Genomic DNA, 17,662 nt, shown 5'->3' on the forward strand with positions numbered 1-17,662 from the left:
ATCGAAATCGATTCAACTCGAAGTTCTCTCGTGCTTCTTGAGTTACCATGAAATATGAAGAATATCATATTTCATTCAAAAAGTGGGGGAACCCAACATTCATGCCAGATACTGATAAGTGCGTGTTGTGTGCAAATATATACGTATACATAGAGAGAGAGAGAGAGAGAGAGAGAGAGGAATTCTTGATTGCTTCTAGTGATAAAAAATACATAACATAAGCATTTCCTTGAGATTAGACAAATAACTACACAATTACGTGGCAATAAGGCCTTAATGCTGAATCAATTCAAGCTGTTGAAGTCTGATGATATATACTTATTTTCCTACACACATACTGAAGGATATTACGTAATACCACCTAACTGAAAGCGCATATGCAGAAGCTTTACTAGAACTCGGTAAAATAAACATTTTAATCAAAGCTGCTGATGCTGTGATACTACGTAGAGCACCTGAGATTGGTGTAAACACTGGGAATTAGATCTATACTAAGAATAATACAGACTTCAAGATTTGATCTTCATAAAAATGGGATGATATTTGTGCTCACGGCTGAATACAAACCTGTCATGAATAAAAAGAATCAGAAACTATGCTGCCAACAGTATACTCGGCCATCACAGCATAGATCTTCTCCAAATTCTATTTACAGAAAAATAACATCTATCCCCTAGTATAAATGAGTTAGAAAAGTGGCTAACATTGTCTCAAGTACAAGCCTAGATGAAGATTGAGGTGAACCCTGATATCACTAAAATTTTAATGCTTAATGTTTAGAAACAGGGTTCGGTAAGATAAAATGTGGGGTTGGAATAATAACATTCTTAACAGCTTCTGAATAGCACCAATCTACATAGTACTAGTTGTAACCACACTTAACCAGTGATATAATTGGTAGAACTCCTTGGTGGCTAAGTTTAAAATCATAAGTCCCATTTCTAAGAGTGCCACCCTTGTAGAACTATTACGACTATGAAGGCAAGGATCACCCCAAACCACCACCATCTTTGCTAGCAAAGCTTCCCACTACCATGATGATTAAGCATTACCACTGATGTTCATAGACAAACCACCAAGCTCTTTCCTTTAATTAATGATGACAACAGGAAAGTGCAATCATGCACCTAAACTCACTCAAATTTCAAACTTCTCTCAAGGCGTTAATTTCCCACCCCATACATTAAAAAATGGAACAAATTTATCCTCCAGCACATGTTAAGCGACCACAGTAGATATACAAGGCAGCTAAGCAGTTTCGTCTGATTAGATAAAGGAATTACCATTAACCAAGAGCAGAAATAAACTTCTCTCATACACAAATATACAAAAAAAAATAAAAAAATAAAAAATTAGCAGCAGCCATGAAGATTACTTACCTAATCAGTGAAGACGCTCATAAGATCATTTGGGGCATACTGTTGATACATCGGGATGCCCACTTTTGCATTTTCCACAAATTCCAAATTTGGCTCCTCCTTCACTTTGTTAGCATTGTTATCCAAATAGATGTTTCCATAGTTTAAGTTATTCATTGGTGATTCAAATTCATCTACAGCAAGCCGGCTTGGAATGCAATTCCCTTTACCCATGAACCCATGATTTCTTAGTGACCCTAGATCAAACACTTCACCTGATTTAGCACCATAGGAACCCTGGATATCACCAACATTAGACACGAGTCCAGGCACTTGTCTGGCAGCTCTAAATGCTATGTTCGAATTTTGAACTTGCTGACTACTGGTATTGTCTGCAGTTACTGAACAAGATGATGCTGAAGGAGAAAGGGAACCTGGGGCCAAGTAACCAGTAATAACAGCTGTAGTTTTGATGTCACCATCAGAGATTTGCCCCATATTCAATGACGAATTATTTGACTGACTTGAGAGAAGACTATAATCAACGACAGCACCCCTATTAAAGCTGCAGCTCTGATTCACAGAAGCTGGACTATTCCCTGCCTGAAAACTAGCTGATGATCGAGAAGGGACAACGAGGCAAGACGGCTGTACACTAATTGAACGGCTGGTCTCAGATAATGTAGACTGCTGCTGAGATTGTTGGTTCTGTTGTTTTTGCTGCTGCTGATGCAGTATATCCATCAGCATGTTACCATTTTGAGGGTTCAACCCTCCAAGATTGCTGGTGGAAGCCACTGCACCAAGGCTGTTAGATGCCCATACTCCAAAACCTGTAGATGCATCATCAACAGATATTATGGATTGAGGTAAATTTTCTGGAACATTGGATTTGCATTTTACTAATTGCTGACCAAAAGCTACACCATGATCAGCAGGGATACACTTGGGTCCTTGCAAGGTGGCTTGTAGAAGAGCTGGCTGGTCCACTGCTGTAACTAGGTTACCTGTAGGACGACCTAGAAGTTCAGCATGCAGAGCTGCTAATGTTTGCGGAGGAATTTGACCAGAGGCAGCCAATGCTTGGATGTCGAATCTTCCAAGTGAACCAAGTTTCACATTTGTTTCAATAGGCGCACAGAAAGAATTTGTAATTCCACCTTGTTGACTCACTCCGTTTAATCTTTTTAAATATAGCCGGAATTTCTGCAAATTGATTTCCTGGTAAGTCAAATCTCTTCATATTAACAAAACTCTCATATTCACTATCATGGTTCACAAGTTTCAACACATATAATGCACATGCAGTGCACATAGAATTGGTTAATGTTTTTGAAATTGTGTTTTTTAAATTCTCAAAATGAAATTGGTGTTTTCAATTTGCTGGTTTTAGATTTGAAAACATGTCTGATATCATATTTGGAAGACAATATTTGAAAATGAAAAAAAATGAAAATATGCTTAGGTAGAATTATATCTAAATCTATTACCCAATAAATTATATGTTGTTCATTTTTTTGTTCATTTTTATTTTTCAAAAATGAAAACCGATATTTGGTAAAATAATACCAAACTCCCCCTTGACTATCCAAAAGACTAAGAGATGCTTAGAGAAAGCTATAAAAAGTAATTTGTCTGGAGGCCCATAAAAAGGCTACGAGACAAACCTTATGAAACATAGAGATCTGTCCATACTGAATTCATACTATTTGGATGCCATATTCACCCTAAGAATCAAGTTTCACAAAGGAAACAATGTCTAAAGAACTGATATGAAAATAAATTTATGCTCATCTAGTCAAAATTTAGACAACAGAATTTTAGGCATATATTTGTTTCCATGATTAGGCAGCAATGGCCATTCTTTACAACTACCCTTCCCCATTTGCCTTTAAATGCAAAACCTCAATTCTCCAGTTGCCATTTTATCTTAAGCTTATTTTCTTGGAAAGAAAACTCTCCTTCCTTTCAAGTATGTACTACATCAACTTTTTGTTTAGTGTTTCCCACATAAGGAAGAAGATAACAACAACGTTGGTTGAGTATAAGAATAAAATGTGCACTGGTAAAAATTTTAAATAATGTCAGAATCAAACCTGCAAATGGCTTGCGACATTTTCTCTTGTCAAGCCAGGTACATTCATCAATTCAAGAATTCTCTTTGGTACAGCCTCTGACATTGCAGCCATAATATTCCAGTTAGAAATACTAAATTAAAACAATAAACATTCACAAAATTATTTCACAGATTGGAAGGAAACATGCAACATCTCTCGTTCTTATCAGACATATAATGAATTAATTAAAAGGAGGAAAATGTTAAGAACATACTATCAATCCCAAGCTGATTTACAGCACTGACAAATTGCTGATGTAGCTCTACTGACCACACTACACGTGGTTTCTTTGTCGTGGAAGGATCATCGCTTTCCAGTTCACCATCATCTTCTTCTTTAGCACTAATCCTCTTTCTCTGAGCTTTAAATGTTCCTTCTGTTCCTTCGTTAACAGAAGAAGCATATTCAATTTCATCACTTCCTCTTTTATGATGATCAGTTTCTTCCAAGCTGCCAGAATTTTCATGTTCTTTATTTTCATTCCACCTTTTCCGAACAACATGCTGCCATATATTCTTAAGCTCCTCTTCACGTATAGGCTTAATCAAGTAATCACAAGCTCCATGTCTAATTCCCCTCATAACAGCAGATACTCTTCCATCAGCTGACATCACTAGAGCACAGACTATACTGTTAATCTCAAGAAGCAAATCAAGATTCCATACAAATAACAATTAAAACAATACTTACTGATAACAGGAAGATCCATTTCAAGTCCAATATGTTCAAGAAGTTTGAAGCCATCCATATCAGGCATGTGAACGTCACTTAACACCACATCAAAACAGCCCTTCCTCTCCCGTAGAATATTCAAAGCAACAGCTGCCTGGGAGCATGTAGTTACTGCAGCAAATAGTACAAGCTTGATCAAATTGACCAACACCCACAACTACTTACACTATCACAATATGCTCCATCCAAATTCAGAAAAACCGAGAAAACGTGTCTCGTAATTTCCAAACATGGATAAATAAAACGAATAATCAATAGCATACGGTAGCAAAAGTTTTTTTTTTTTAAAAAAAAACAAATTAATTGACATTAAGCTCTAAAAGTTTAAAGGTATGTTTGAGACTCGAGTGATGTGACTTTTAAGCAGAATCCTTTTTTTTTTTTAAAAAAAGCCAATTTAAAAAAAAAAAAACACACACACACAAATTACATTAGAATTAAGACCATGCTAGGACATACAAGAAAAATGAAACTACCATATTTTTATCCATAACGTAGTAAAGGGGAACAAAAAGGCTAAGGGACTAACCGTTGTAGAGGCATCGACGAAGCATCTGCTCGAGAATTCGCAGACAAGTAATGTCATCGTCAACAACAAGAACCCTTAGTCCAGCAGGAAACTGATCAGGTACTGCCACGTCAGCTGCCCTGCTAGACCCGTAGCCACTGCCGCCCGAGGACTGCACTATTCTCTGCAAAGCAGCCATTTTTCAGCAACGGCAACAGCTAATCTCACTGGAAGCAGCTGAAATTCAGCATTTTTGATGACCGAATGTTGCAATTGAGCAGAAATGAGTTGAAGTTAGATCTAGTGAACAGAAAACCCTAAAGTTCGGGATAAAATGGGGAAATTTGAAGATAATTTGGAGACTTTCAGGGATCGAATTTGTTAGCCAAGTGAGTGAATTGCTGGCTTTCGTTGCTAAATTGTAGGGAATTTCGAGTGTAGTGATTTTTTTAACTAAGAGTTGAATTATTGAGTTTGAGGAAAGGCCAAAGGCGAAAGACGAAAGAGTTGTATTATATAGAGAAATACGGAACTTCAAATAAAAAAATTGCAATAAAGTTGTCCTTAATTGTAATTGTCATACGGGGAAAATTTATTTATTTATTTATTTATTTATATTTTTGGAAAGACGGGGTAATTTTATTTATTTAATAAAATGAAAAGGAGATGAGAACAGGAATGAGGATGTGGGCCCCACGGAAAGAAGCCTACCGGCTTAATTATCTCACGCGTTTAAGCGTCCGTACGATTGGCCAGCCGCGGTCCTGAGGTTTGTCAGCGACGGTTCAGAAGCCAAGCAGTAATCTTATCTTCTCTGCTCGTATGAGAAATTAATTTTGTCATGCATGACATGTGTTTTTTTTTAAAAAAAAAAATTAATTATCAGCAATTTTTATCCAAAGAAATTAAAAAAATAGAAACCCTAACGCATATAAAATGCAAATTGCCTTCTTTTAGTTAGTTAATAATTTAGTACGTATCATTTTTTTTTTTATATTAGTTGCGTTATGATCTTTCTTGTTGATTTTATACTTATTCATTTCCTACATATTACTTTTAATATTAGTTATGTAACGAACTTAGTTGATAGTGTTGATTACATTATGATAAATGACAATATTACATGGCATAATTTATGTAATTTATAACTCAATTCTATTTTAAATGTGTTGTAAAATTGTGTTGCTTGTCTAATATTATTTTATAAGATAAACGGCGTTACTCACTAGATAATTTATAGTATTATGTTTTCCGCGTGTTCGGCTGAACAAATAATATTGTTCTTTAAAAACTACCATTAAAATGTTCATATGTGCTTCGATCATATTCACATCTATTGATATAAGAAAAAAAGAAAAGAAAAAGGTTTTACATCATAAATATTCAATATCTTAAATTGAATGCACCGGGTAGTAACCTTTCATAAATATTTCGACAACTTATAACTGCTTATGCTTCATCGTCAATAATTTTACGCAAAGATTCCACCTTGGGTAATATCGTGGTTGTTAATTCCCGTTCACATGCTGTTATCTTTCAACTCAATTCAAGGCTCAAGCAATTGCCATAATGGTACGTTTAGTTATGGAATTGGAGAATCGAAATTCGAAATCACAATTATTGATAGTATTTACTTCACAAATTGAAAACGAGAATCAAAATCAAATTAGTGGGACTCACCTCAATTTAAGTTTAGGGAATAAGAGGCTGTTGTCGAGATTTTGCTCCCCCAACAAAATTCATAAACTCAATTTTATCCTCAATTCAAAAAAAAAAAAAAAAAAAGGCACAGCTGATCTATTTGCGACCTTGATGATGAGAACAAGAAGCCATGACCATCGTATGCCGGTCATCAAGTAACTATGACGCACGCGATCCTATCAAATGCAGCAGAGCCTGATCATCAGTCTCGCCCCACTGATCATATGCAATACTTATTGATCTTTGCTACCACTCTCCGAAAATTCATTGTTGCTTGCTAATTGTCTAGCCATTGCCGCCGCTTGTTGATTAGTAAAAAATAATGTCATTTTGTTGTTGTTGACAGCAACAACAACAACAACAATAAATTTAGGGTATTTTAGTAATTTAAAATAATTCATTATTATTCTTAAACAAAGTAAACACATTAATTGGAATACAGTCAATTCCGATTCTAATTATTACAATTTAAGTAAATAACTTAGTTTGATTTTCACTCCAACCCATTCTAATTCCTACCTATTTCGACTCTTACTCATTCTTGTCCTCGTTTAGAAAACTTACCATAAATTTATCATTTACTTTGCTCTATTATATTGCTGCCGCATCAGTCGTCACCAGTTTTTAATAGATTTTATTATATGTCCATTAAAAAAAAATTAATTACCTTTGCTTCCATTTTGGCAATCATCTCTGAGCCAAGAGCTAGCTTGTCATTTATTGCCCAGCTCCATTAAAATTTTTAATGTCATTTTTCATAATGTTGTCTGGTTTCTTTGAATTTCCCTTATTCATTAATGAGGACAAGCTAGCTCCATCGGTCCATCTAAAACTTTAATTCGTATGGTCCAAATCAAAAACATGCAAGTGCAAGTAACACAATATGCAGACGTTATGCTTACTCTGCTCATGGATTATTGTTGCTGTAACGAAATTATGTTTCTTGCCTCCGGTTTGGCAATCACATCTCTGAGATAAATTAAATTCTTTTTAATAATATTTCTCATTCAATGTTTTCTTTATCTGTCTCATTATTTTCTTCTTTGCCTTTCAGTTTCCTTTTATGTTTCCTCTGACGTTTTAATAGTCGAGTCTACTAGACATATGCTAAGACATGTTATATATATATATATATATATATATATATATTACAAAAGCTGTATTGCATGTGTTAACATGTTCCACTATTTAATATAACTGTTACAACATGTAGTGTGACTAGTTCTAACCTTAATTTGGCTGGCATATTAGTAATTAGCTGGTAAATTTTTCTTTTTAACTTTTGGTCCAAGTGAAATACAAATATTCATTTGGGTGGAAAATTTTCCACTCATCTTCTTTTACAAATATTGTGAGTTTCATTTGGGGGGCAAAAAAAGAAAAAAAAGCGATACAAATAAACTTAGTGGACTAATTGAACAATATTTACTTAATTTTTAGGGTGCGAGGGAAGGATGGAGTGGAAAATTTAATTAGTCCACTAATTTTATTTGCATTGCTTTTTTTTTTTCTTTTTTTGGTGGTTAATAAATTCATGATTGGTGGTTAATAAATTTAAAATATAAAGAAATTTTATTATACCATTAGCATTAATGAATTCACATATGATTAAATACATACATTTATATATAGTAGTCTAAAAATCCGTAGAAACTAACTTGGAAATATATATATTCCCACTAACAATATTAGAACTAAATCTACATTTATTTCATAATTTATTGTAAAAAGACGCTCGAGCCACCGTTAGGCTCGGATTCATATCCTCAACATTGTTGTTAAACATTTAAAACTTGAATAGTTAGACTTAGGATACAAAATATTTAGACTATATTCGGGAATTTTGGTTAACCAATACTTTGAAAAATATTAGAGTTAGGTGTGTATCACCATGTCAAACATAAAATTAATTAATTAATTAATTTTATTTTCCAAAAGGGTTGAATTCTTAACGAGTTGTGTAATGGGCGAGACATAAAGAAAGGTTAAGGTGGGGGCAGTGATATGCCTAACACCGACTCTTGTCTAATCACTTGTATACAAGCTAGAAAACGATGCCTTCCTAAATTATTTTCTATCAATTCCGGAAATTTTTTGCTTTATTTTTTTTCATAATTATTGCACGAATTTCAAAAACTTATGATTGAAATTAAAATGAGAATACTATCCTTCCAAATCCCTTTAAGTAATCTTAAAATTATCATTTCAAATGATACGATAAATGTTCATAAAATGGATGGTAATGTGTTGTCGTTGGTAAATTTGAAAAGAATGAATGTAAATAAATAATAAAATATGTATTAAACTTGATGTTACGAGTTTCATAAAATTATTTTATTTTTAAGTGATCGTAAGAAAATTAATCAGTAAATTAAATTCGTTTCTAAGAAAAATATTTTTTAAAAAAATTTTTAAATCTATATAATATCCAATTTTAGATTTTTCAGAAAAAGCAGAGTAGCAAACAAAACGTCGCGTCAGCTACTGGTTGACTGGGAGGCTCCAATGATTGCTCCAAGGGAACGTGATTTTAAACAGTCCCCCATCTTTGTCCTAACTACAACCCTCTTCTGAATTGTGGAGAAGTGGGTGTTTTCTCTGTGATAAGCAGAGGGCATGTAGAATCTCACGAATGGTAAGAAGACTGGCGAATACTTGGCCCAACTTTGTAAGGCCCAGCGCGACGGTTCAGGATTTCTATTAGATCCATTCACAATTCTTGTTGGAGTGGAACTATTGGCACCCCTACATTATTCTTATAAAACTCCACTTTAAATAAAATTCTAATTAAGAACAATTGAAAATTAAACACATATAGATTTTTTTTTCTAACAAATTACTTAATTCATAATAATCCTTTTCAATATATATATATATATATATGTTACTTCCTGTTTAACTAAATAAATTGTACAAATTTAGAATAATCTATTGTTATCTTTTGATTTTTTATTGATTAAATATTTTTATACTTAAAATTGTTTTGAAATTATAATTTGAAATATATGTTATTTCAGCCAATGATTAACATTAAAAAACTTATCACCCATATAACTTTTTAATTTGTGTGTAGATTAATAATAAAATTGAAAATAATTTAAAAAATAACACAATAATACTTTGAGTTTTAACAATAAAACAAATCAAATGAAAATTGAGAACTTAAAAAAGTGTATCTAAAAAAAGGGGCATTTTCTAAAATAAAATAAATATAACTAAAAAGGGGGTTTTATGAAGGGATGAGTGGGGTGCCAATAGTCCAACTCTTCTTTTTTTGTTTTTGTTTTCCGGAAAGGCATTCACAATCAAATTAACTGCCGTATATTAGTCTATTTCTAAATAAAAATAATTTAAATTTACCAAATTAGCCTATGTTTGCTAAGAACTTAAAAGACTAAAAGAGTGAGAGAAAAGAAGGGGGAAAAAAGGAAAAATTGCCTTTTCTGACCTTATCTTTAAGCACTTGCTGACTTGCATATCCACAACTCAAATACAGAGACTCTAATTTGTTTATCGTTCTATATTTGAATGTAGTATTTTTATTGCCGCTATGCTGAAGCAGCAGTTAGGGGTAACATGGACCGTGCTATCCTCACCCGCCATGTTACCGGCGTTCTTGAACTCAAAAAGCACTTGTATTTGCAGCGCTAATTCCACCGTGAAGTTCACCAACATTGACAAATCTTTGAAGCTAATAAGGAATTATCGAAGAGTCATGCTGATGAGGAACTTTCGTTGCCGCGTGAGGAGGAGAGTGAGATATGAAGATGATGAAGAAGATGAAGAAGAATATGGGCATAATGAAGAGATTGTAGCGCTAGAATCGTATAGTCTTTCTGCCCGAGGGGAAGCGCTTCTTGTACGGGCTGTTTTGGACGACCGGGACTTCGAAGTTCTTGTTTTCAAGGTCAGTCTAATTTTTAATAAGTCTAATTTTATTTTATTTTTTCATTGAGGTGCTTTAGTTCTTAAATTATAATTACAGTAGAAAAAAATTATATGTAAAAAATAAAAGTTGTTCTTTCATAGTAAAATAATTTATATAAAAAATAAAAAAATATTATAGATTTTCATCATATTAAATAATTAAAGAAGACTTGTTAAATGAGACATGTATTAAAATCTTGATTAAGGTAGCGTTTATTTTTTTGTCTAAAATTTAAATGGGTCTAAATTTTTTTTAAAGTTTGAATGAGTCCGAATACAAAAATCTAAATAATATGTTTTTTTTAATGTCTAAATATAAGTGGTATCGTGTTTGCTTTTACAATAAAAAATATCTTAAACTTGGGTATTTGACATTTATATCCTTGTAAATTAAAACAAAAAAGAGGATTAGATTTTATAGTTTAGGAAATAAGTTATTTTACAGAGATATTTTTGAAATATAATATTTATTTGTTATTCAGATAAAAATCATAAAAATTTACTTTTTCTATTCAGATGTAAATGTCTAAAAATCATATATAAGTTCCAAAAAACAAACAAAAAATTTTTTAAAAAGTTTGAAATTAATAAAATTTCAATTTTAAGACATTTAACAAACAACATCTAAGTCTTGCCAATGCTTTATTAAATAACAGATAGGTATTAAGGCTAGTTTTTTTCAAAACACTAAAGAATTGATCAATTTTTTTCTTGACTCTATTTGATATTGTAGTGTTGTCTGCTGCGGCTTAAAAATAATAGGCAGAGCGACTGTGAAATTGAAGCTGAATTTAATTTGAACAACTCTACAAGACATACAAGGAAGCTTAAGCCAGGGAATTAGAGTTGTGCAATTTTAACTATTCAATACTATGTTTTCATCATTCGATACGTGTATATAATAATTTCAGGGATTTTCTTCAAGCTTGAGCCATGGAACTTCACCAGACCCATCAAAGAGCGTGCTTCCAGCAAGGGCAGTGATAAAGGCCATAGACAGAATCAAGGGACCTTTTGATCCTTCCAATATTGAGTACATCGAGAAAGACCTTCAATGGGAAGCCTTTAAGAGCCGTCTGGATCCTGCATAAATTTATATGATCGTAGAATCAAGTACGGATAATGATTAATCTACCCATTTAACTCATAAATTATATCACATTAATGTAGTTCCTTTGCCAAATCACAATTGCATTCTGAAAAGTCTGAGAACGTGAGTTTTGACTGCAGATCACAAATTTGTGTATTTCTATAAATAATATTCCAATTAATCCGACAATCGAAAGCAAGCAAACAATCAAACTATCTTTATTCTATTAGTGCAAACCCCTCAGTGTGACTCATCGTGGGCTTCGTCCAAGACACTTGGATTAACATCAGCAAATTGAAGCAACATTTCCTGACGTTCAAATTCGGCCATGTCTTCTTTGGTCAAACTCACCAACGCTTCAATTCCTTCACCGTCTTTAGTGTCCAACAAATAAACCACATTCTTCAGCATTGTATGCGGAAGAGTCACCCAAACCGGCTTTCCCCATCCGAAATCAGCCTCATAAAGCGGAAACCTACACCAACTCGTATAAGCACAATAATCTACATCATTCCTTCTCGCAAATAAATCCACAACCCCACACATTTTCAGCCACGTCCTTTTCTCCACGTTTATCATCTCCAGGGCATTTTTGTCGAATTCCTTTTTCGCTTTCCTCAGTGCCCACACCAGGCCCGGCAAGTCTATTTCCTCCTCTGCCGCCACCGGCTGCGCCGAAAAGAACATCCCCACAATGTTCCCAATGGTGTTTTCCGGCAACGGCGGCACTACCCTTTTGCGTAAATCGACGGAGTGGCTCACCAGTGACAGCTCTTTTAACCCTTTGTTTGATCTTGTAACGTTTATCATGCACTTCCACATCAGTGCAGTCACTGATTCCACACGTGTTGGTTGCTGCACGCTTGCGCTGGCTGCTTTGGCCTTGAGGGCGGCCAGGTTTGAGGTGTTGAACACATACCGCTTTGTAGCATACTTGTCAGGAATCAGCCTCGTCGTGGGGATTTGTGTGTCTAATGGAGGGAAAAGAGAGGATGCCATGAATAAAGGAGAGGCGGGAGATTCATGAGTGGGGCGATGATGATGATGATGATGATGATGATGGTGATGGGGATCAGCAGCGGCGGCTGCAGTGGCCCAGCTGTTGATGAATGTGCCGAGCGTGGCAGCGTCTGCAATCTTGTGCGAAATGCAAACACCAATGGCCAACCCGCCACAGGTGAAAAGGTTGGCCTGAACAAACAGTAACCGACCAGATTGAGCTGCGGTGGATTCAATCTCAACGGGAAGAAAATTCCCGAGGAGTACAGAATCAGGCTGCTTGAGAATGTCACACAAACGGCAGCTGACTCGAGCTTCGACAAACTCAGCTCCTTCGTCATTACACTCGATGGTAATATGATCTTTGATTATTCCAGCAAGTGGGTAAAGTTGAGTGAGCATTTTGGATAAGGATGATTTAAGATGCCGCAATTTTTCAGCAATTTTATTCTCGGTGTCATGATCAGCATCATTTGCGGCAGGGTAGAAAAAAAGCAATGCTGTGAACATTGCGGGAGCAGTCTGGTCCATGAGACAGAGCTTGAAATCTTCTAAGGCTTTTGGAGTTGGAGAAGATGGTTTGATGGTTTCTCTAGCTATGACGTCAACCTTCATTACTGTCTCAGCCATTTTAATTTACCCTCTAGATGATGTAGCATGTCCTAAGTGTTAATGCTGGTTTTATAGGTTGTGTGAATACAGATCATTCGTCCAATACTGTTGCACCATGACAAGCAGTAATTGGACAGATTATGGAACTTTTAAGATTAAGTAAACTGTTAATATTATATTTTATTCAAACTATTTTGGGTGCCAGTATGCACAATTTAGTTGTTGTCCGGATGCGATCTTGCCGTCTGACCAGCTAGATATATATATTACAAGTTTTGGCTATGTATATCCAATTCCAAAATTTCGAATATCATTCTCTAACTAGAAAAGATACTCTAAAATTAACTTGTATAATTTTACAATATGTAACTAGGAATGAAGTTGCGGTGGTTAGTAGAATTTGTAGTTTGTATACAATGGGTTATATAAATATACTATGATTTAAGAAAAAAAAAAATGTTAGGTGAACCCATTAAACTCATAAAAAATTGACAAACACATATCCAAAATGTTATATATATAAGATCGAAAATCTGAACATCTTAATTCTATACTGCAAGAGTCTAAATAATCAATTGAGATGTTCCCTTGAGGACTACATTAGTACATTACACAGATTAATTCCATGTGCGGTGAAGGTTATTATAATTTAAAGAAAAAAAATTTACATTCCTATATTATTTTATTGTACAGGTGAAATTCTTTCAAGGAATTAGGACTTCTTTTGGCATAAATGAGAAAATATTACAATCTCACCTAAGAGATTACAATAAAACAGGGATTCAAATGTTATTAACCACAAACAATAGTACTCTCCAAGCAGTTCATTTCAGATTGTGTACTGAAGAAGTGGAAATGGCGAATGGCGAGATCGACAAGTAAAGAAGCTTAGGCGCTTATCCACTCACTTCGCTTAGCTTATGCCGCCACTCCATCTACGTCCAAGGTCTCTTTCTCTGTCTCATCCTACACTAACATTAATATATAAACGTTTTTAATCCTTTAGAAAGTCTATACTTTAACCCAATTTTTTTTCCCTTGAATTTTCTTCGCAGATCATCGATGTTTACGTGGGTTTCGCGGTTGTTACAGCCGCAAGTCAGGTCATTTTGTAATGTTACTTTGATTTTATTGTTATTCTGGAGTAGGAGGAGTCGATGACTGGGAATTGATATACCATTTAAAATGCAGTGCCGTCTATTTTTGAAATGCAGTACCAGTAGTATTTTGGATCTTGAAAGTGAAAAATGCAATTTATAGAAGGTTAGTAATTTGGTCCTTATACGTTAAAAGCTTGTGCAATGATTTTTCTACTGATATTAGATTATGTGACGGGATGGAATTTATACTTTGTAGTTCTATCTTGGTTCTTCTCAATTTTTTTTGGGGGATTATTCATTCATATGGTAACTATTTTACTTTTGCTGGGATATTTTGTTCTAATTCTTATTGTTGAAAGCTCCTATGTTGTATTTATTACCCACATCTAGTGGCATTGGGCTGGTTCAATTTTCTTTTATTTTATAATTAAATTTTATTAATGCAAGGTTAATGTCAAATATTTAGAAGCATTATTGGTAGGTTCATTTAGCTAGTGATCACCATTTTAATACATGCCCATTAGCTAGTAGTATGATTTTAGGTAAGTGTGACCTTAATGTAACATAGTTTATGATTGATAATGGTTTAACTTTCGTTCTTTATTTCTACTTGAGGAGACCGCCACCCTTATCACCAAGTAAGGGGTGCCCATTAAGACTTCTGCATTTTGCCACATTAGGGAAGAGAATAGTAACCCCTCAACTCTGAGGATCTCTTTCTTTTCTGGGTCTCTTGCAGCAAGAGAACAAAAGCATATCTCCATGGCACCTTATGCTCTTATGTTGTGGTGAAAATGCAATATTAAGTTCATTTTGATGCTTAATTCTGGTAAGTGTTGAAAATGCTAACAAGTGATGTCACAGCTGAAGTTGACATTTTCAGGAGTTTAAAGGATGTCTTTAAAGGTTGTAAAAGCCATGATTTGTTAAATCCCAAACAACTCTGATTGTTATAACTTGTATTAAATATGTTCCTAATTTATTAATATGTTTGATATAGAATTCTGATTCAGACCACAAAAATGATTTTTCATGGCCAAAATACATATTCTAGACCTGTTACGTAACTATGTTAAATTATCTATAAGGGAGCTGATTTTAACTTAGTTATGGATATGACGAGAGATCAAAACGATTGTTATACCCTGTGAATTAATCATTACATAGTTAGTTACTTGGATGATAAAGAGATTAGTTCGGTATTTGTATTGAGTAGCTTAGTATAACATGTAGGTATTAAGTCCTTATTAGTCTGTATTCAACTAGTGTGCTTTATCTCAAGTTAGAGTTTCCTTTGCTTTATCAGGTTAGAATTTCCATTGCCCTTGTTATGTATGTTGTTAGCTCAATGAATGTGGTTACCTCTACCCCATGGGTGGATGAGAATTCCTCTATATTAGGGTTGGCAAAAAAGTCTGGGCCGGCCCAAGCCCACCCGGATCCGTGGGCTTAGGCCCGGCCCTCATCCATGAGGGCCTGGACAAGGGCCCAAGAAAAAAAGCCTGGACAAAACCCAAGCCCACTATTTTTTTAAAAAAATAATTTTATAAATTATAATAATATAATTAAAATTGAAAAGTAATTTAAAAATAAAAAAGAAAACTTAAATTCTTAACTTATAAATCAATTATGATTAAAAAAAAATTAAAATTATGATACTAAATTCTCTCTTCTGTGTCAATTATTTAAGAGAGCGTTTGAATTAGAAAATCCAGTATTAAAGAAAATTAAAGTTATGAGTTTTTATTTGCTTTATTTATTATTTTAATTTGAAATATTAATTTTCTTTAATTTATCTATAATTGTAATAACTTGTTGATCATTAATTTATTTCAAATTTACAATAATTTTAAAATTTTAAAATAAATAAAGCTCAAGCCCTGCCCGACCCAGGCCCATACACTTAAATGACAGAGGGCCTGTACATGGGCTTTCAAACCCGGCCCAGGCCCGCTGTTTGTCATCCCTACTCTGTATTGTCTCATATATGCTTAGGCCATGTTAAGAAAAGCAATTATCACTTGGGCTCATATTAAATACAGTCCTTTGATTGATAACTCAGTGTGCACCCAAAATAGTTGTCTTTCTTCTACACTTCACTAGTTGTGATGGGTCTAAGCATCCTTTTGGAATTACTTTTGGAAAGCTTAAAAGTAATTTTGAAAATATAAAAGTTAATTATATTGTTTAGTAGAAAAAAAAAATCAAAGTCATTTTTGTCAAAATCAACCTCTTCTACAACTAATTTTGAAAAACAGGATTATATTATGGTTTTTATAATCAAATTTATCATTTAATCCAATTCCATAAATATCCTTAAAATTATTACCTAAACCCAAAATTATCCTTATTCAAATTGGAAATAAAATCAATATTTTAATAAATTTTTGTTATAATTCATCAATATGTATTTATTAATATCAATTTGTTGGTCGAATTATTATTAAATTTGTTTCACTATATTATAAATTTAATTATCAATTATTTTAAGACAAAAAAATTAAAATCTATATATAATAGATTTTATTTTTAGTTAAAATTATTATAATACACAACTAAAAATATTGTATGTACATGTTTTTATATGTATAAGTAAATTTTATCCTACATTATGTATATTTTAGTCATTTGTCAGTAATTTAATAATGAAATTTACCAAACGTCCATAACTGCTTTCAACACTTACAGTACTTCTAAAAATAAAATTTACCAAACACTTAACTGATTATTTTTACAGCTGATTATTTTTATAACACAACTAATAACAATTATTTTAAAAGTTACGGCAATTCCAAACTAGCTCAAAATGGGTCTTGAATCGATTTTCTCAAAAATACAATTTTGGTTGCAAAAAAGGCAAAAACCATATTCATGACCCATATCAATGTCTTATAGCTGATATATTATTCATCTTTTAGTATATTTAACATAAAATTATAATTAAATTCATACATGTATTGGTTTTTACTGCCTTAGAACCAAGGAATTTCATAGATATATATATATATAGGAGCCTCGAAACTCATGGTGGTGCCAAATTTAGCTCTGATACCTTATGTAAGGATTTTACACATGGGTTTATTAACATTCCAAAAAGTCTAAGATTGCATTTTCACCACAATGCATGAGTACAAGATGCACAAGGTCTTACTTAAGCTATGGAGATGTGTTTTATTTACTTGTTTTCAAGAGATCCAAAAAAAGAAAGAAATATTTTTAATTTTGAGGAATTACAGCTGCTCATTCTAGCACGACACAGTGCAAAAGCAGGCCTTAATAAGCCAACGTTACTTGTATATAGGATGAGAGGCAAGTACCTCCTTTTTTAAAAAGTGTCAAAAGACCTTTGCCATTGTGATTTGTGAGACATAAACAACAAACACTAATGTCATTAGAGTAGTTTTTTTCTTAAATATTGGGTCGTGAATTGTCGATGTCGTTTGTTAAAATGATACTCTCCTAGTTGAAAACTTGAAATTGTGGAATTGAATTTTGTGTTTTTATTTTTTTGTTAAATT

At 33.4% G+C, this 17,662-nt stretch overlaps 3 protein-coding genes and 1 long non-coding RNA gene across 10 annotated transcripts; 2 read left to right on the top strand and 2 right to left on the bottom strand.

The window, feature by feature from the left end:
* Window positions 1–168: 168 nt before the first annotated feature.
* LOC102606615 (two-component response regulator ORR21) lies at window positions 169–5,214 on the bottom strand. 6 transcript variants are annotated; one of them, XM_006469199.3, is made up of 7 exons: window positions 4,737–5,214; window positions 4,166–4,318; window positions 3,690–4,088; window positions 3,455–3,531; window positions 2,285–2,579; window positions 1,380–2,191; window positions 169–567 (listed from the first exon to the last, which is right to left on the bottom strand). In XM_006469199.3, the coding sequence occupies exons 1-6, from the start codon at window positions 4,912–4,914 to the stop codon at window positions 1,380–1,382; spliced, it is 1,914 nt and encodes a 637-aa protein (XP_006469262.1). In that variant the 5' UTR covers window positions 4,915–5,214; the 3' UTR covers window positions 169–567. The 6 variants fall into 6 exon arrangements, with proteins under 6 accessions (XP_006469262.1, XP_006469261.1, XP_006469258.1 ...); XM_006469198.3 differs by having other exon boundaries at window positions 2,273–2,579; XM_006469195.3 differs by having other exon boundaries at window positions 169–455; window positions 1,380–2,579.
* A 4,603-nt stretch (window positions 5,215–9,817) lies between these two features.
* Window positions 9,818–11,700, top strand: LOC102631006 (uncharacterized). 2 transcript variants are annotated; one of them, XM_006469193.4, is made up of 2 exons: window positions 9,818–10,323; window positions 11,077–11,397. In XM_006469193.4, exons 1-2 carry the CDS (start codon window positions 9,967–9,969, stop codon window positions 11,185–11,187), a joined length of 468 nt encoding a protein of 155 aa, XP_006469256.1. In that variant the 5' UTR covers window positions 9,818–9,966; the 3' UTR covers window positions 11,188–11,397. The 2 variants fall into 2 exon arrangements, with proteins under 2 accessions (XP_006469256.1, XP_006469255.1); XM_006469192.4 differs by having other exon boundaries at window positions 9,820–10,323; window positions 11,255–11,700.
* LOC102626361 (stemmadenine O-acetyltransferase-like) lies at window positions 11,674–13,062 on the bottom strand. Its single transcript, XM_006469260.3, has one exon. It carries the CDS (start codon window positions 13,060–13,062, stop codon window positions 11,674–11,676), a length of 1,389 nt encoding a protein of 462 aa, XP_006469323.1.
* A 779-nt stretch (window positions 13,063–13,841) lies between these two features.
* Window positions 13,842–15,146, top strand: LOC112497297 (uncharacterized). The gene is made up of 2 exons (XR_003064023.2): window positions 13,842–13,990; window positions 14,100–15,146. It is a non-coding gene; the product is annotated as an uncharacterized LOC112497297 (long non-coding RNA).
* Window positions 15,147–17,662: the final 2,516 nt, after the last annotated feature.

This window comes from Citrus sinensis, chromosome 2 (genome assembly GCF_022201045.2).
Source record: "Citrus sinensis cultivar Valencia sweet orange chromosome 2, DVS_A1.0, whole genome shotgun sequence".
NCBI classification, from domain to species: domain Eukaryota; kingdom Viridiplantae; phylum Streptophyta; class Magnoliopsida; order Sapindales; family Rutaceae; genus Citrus; species Citrus sinensis.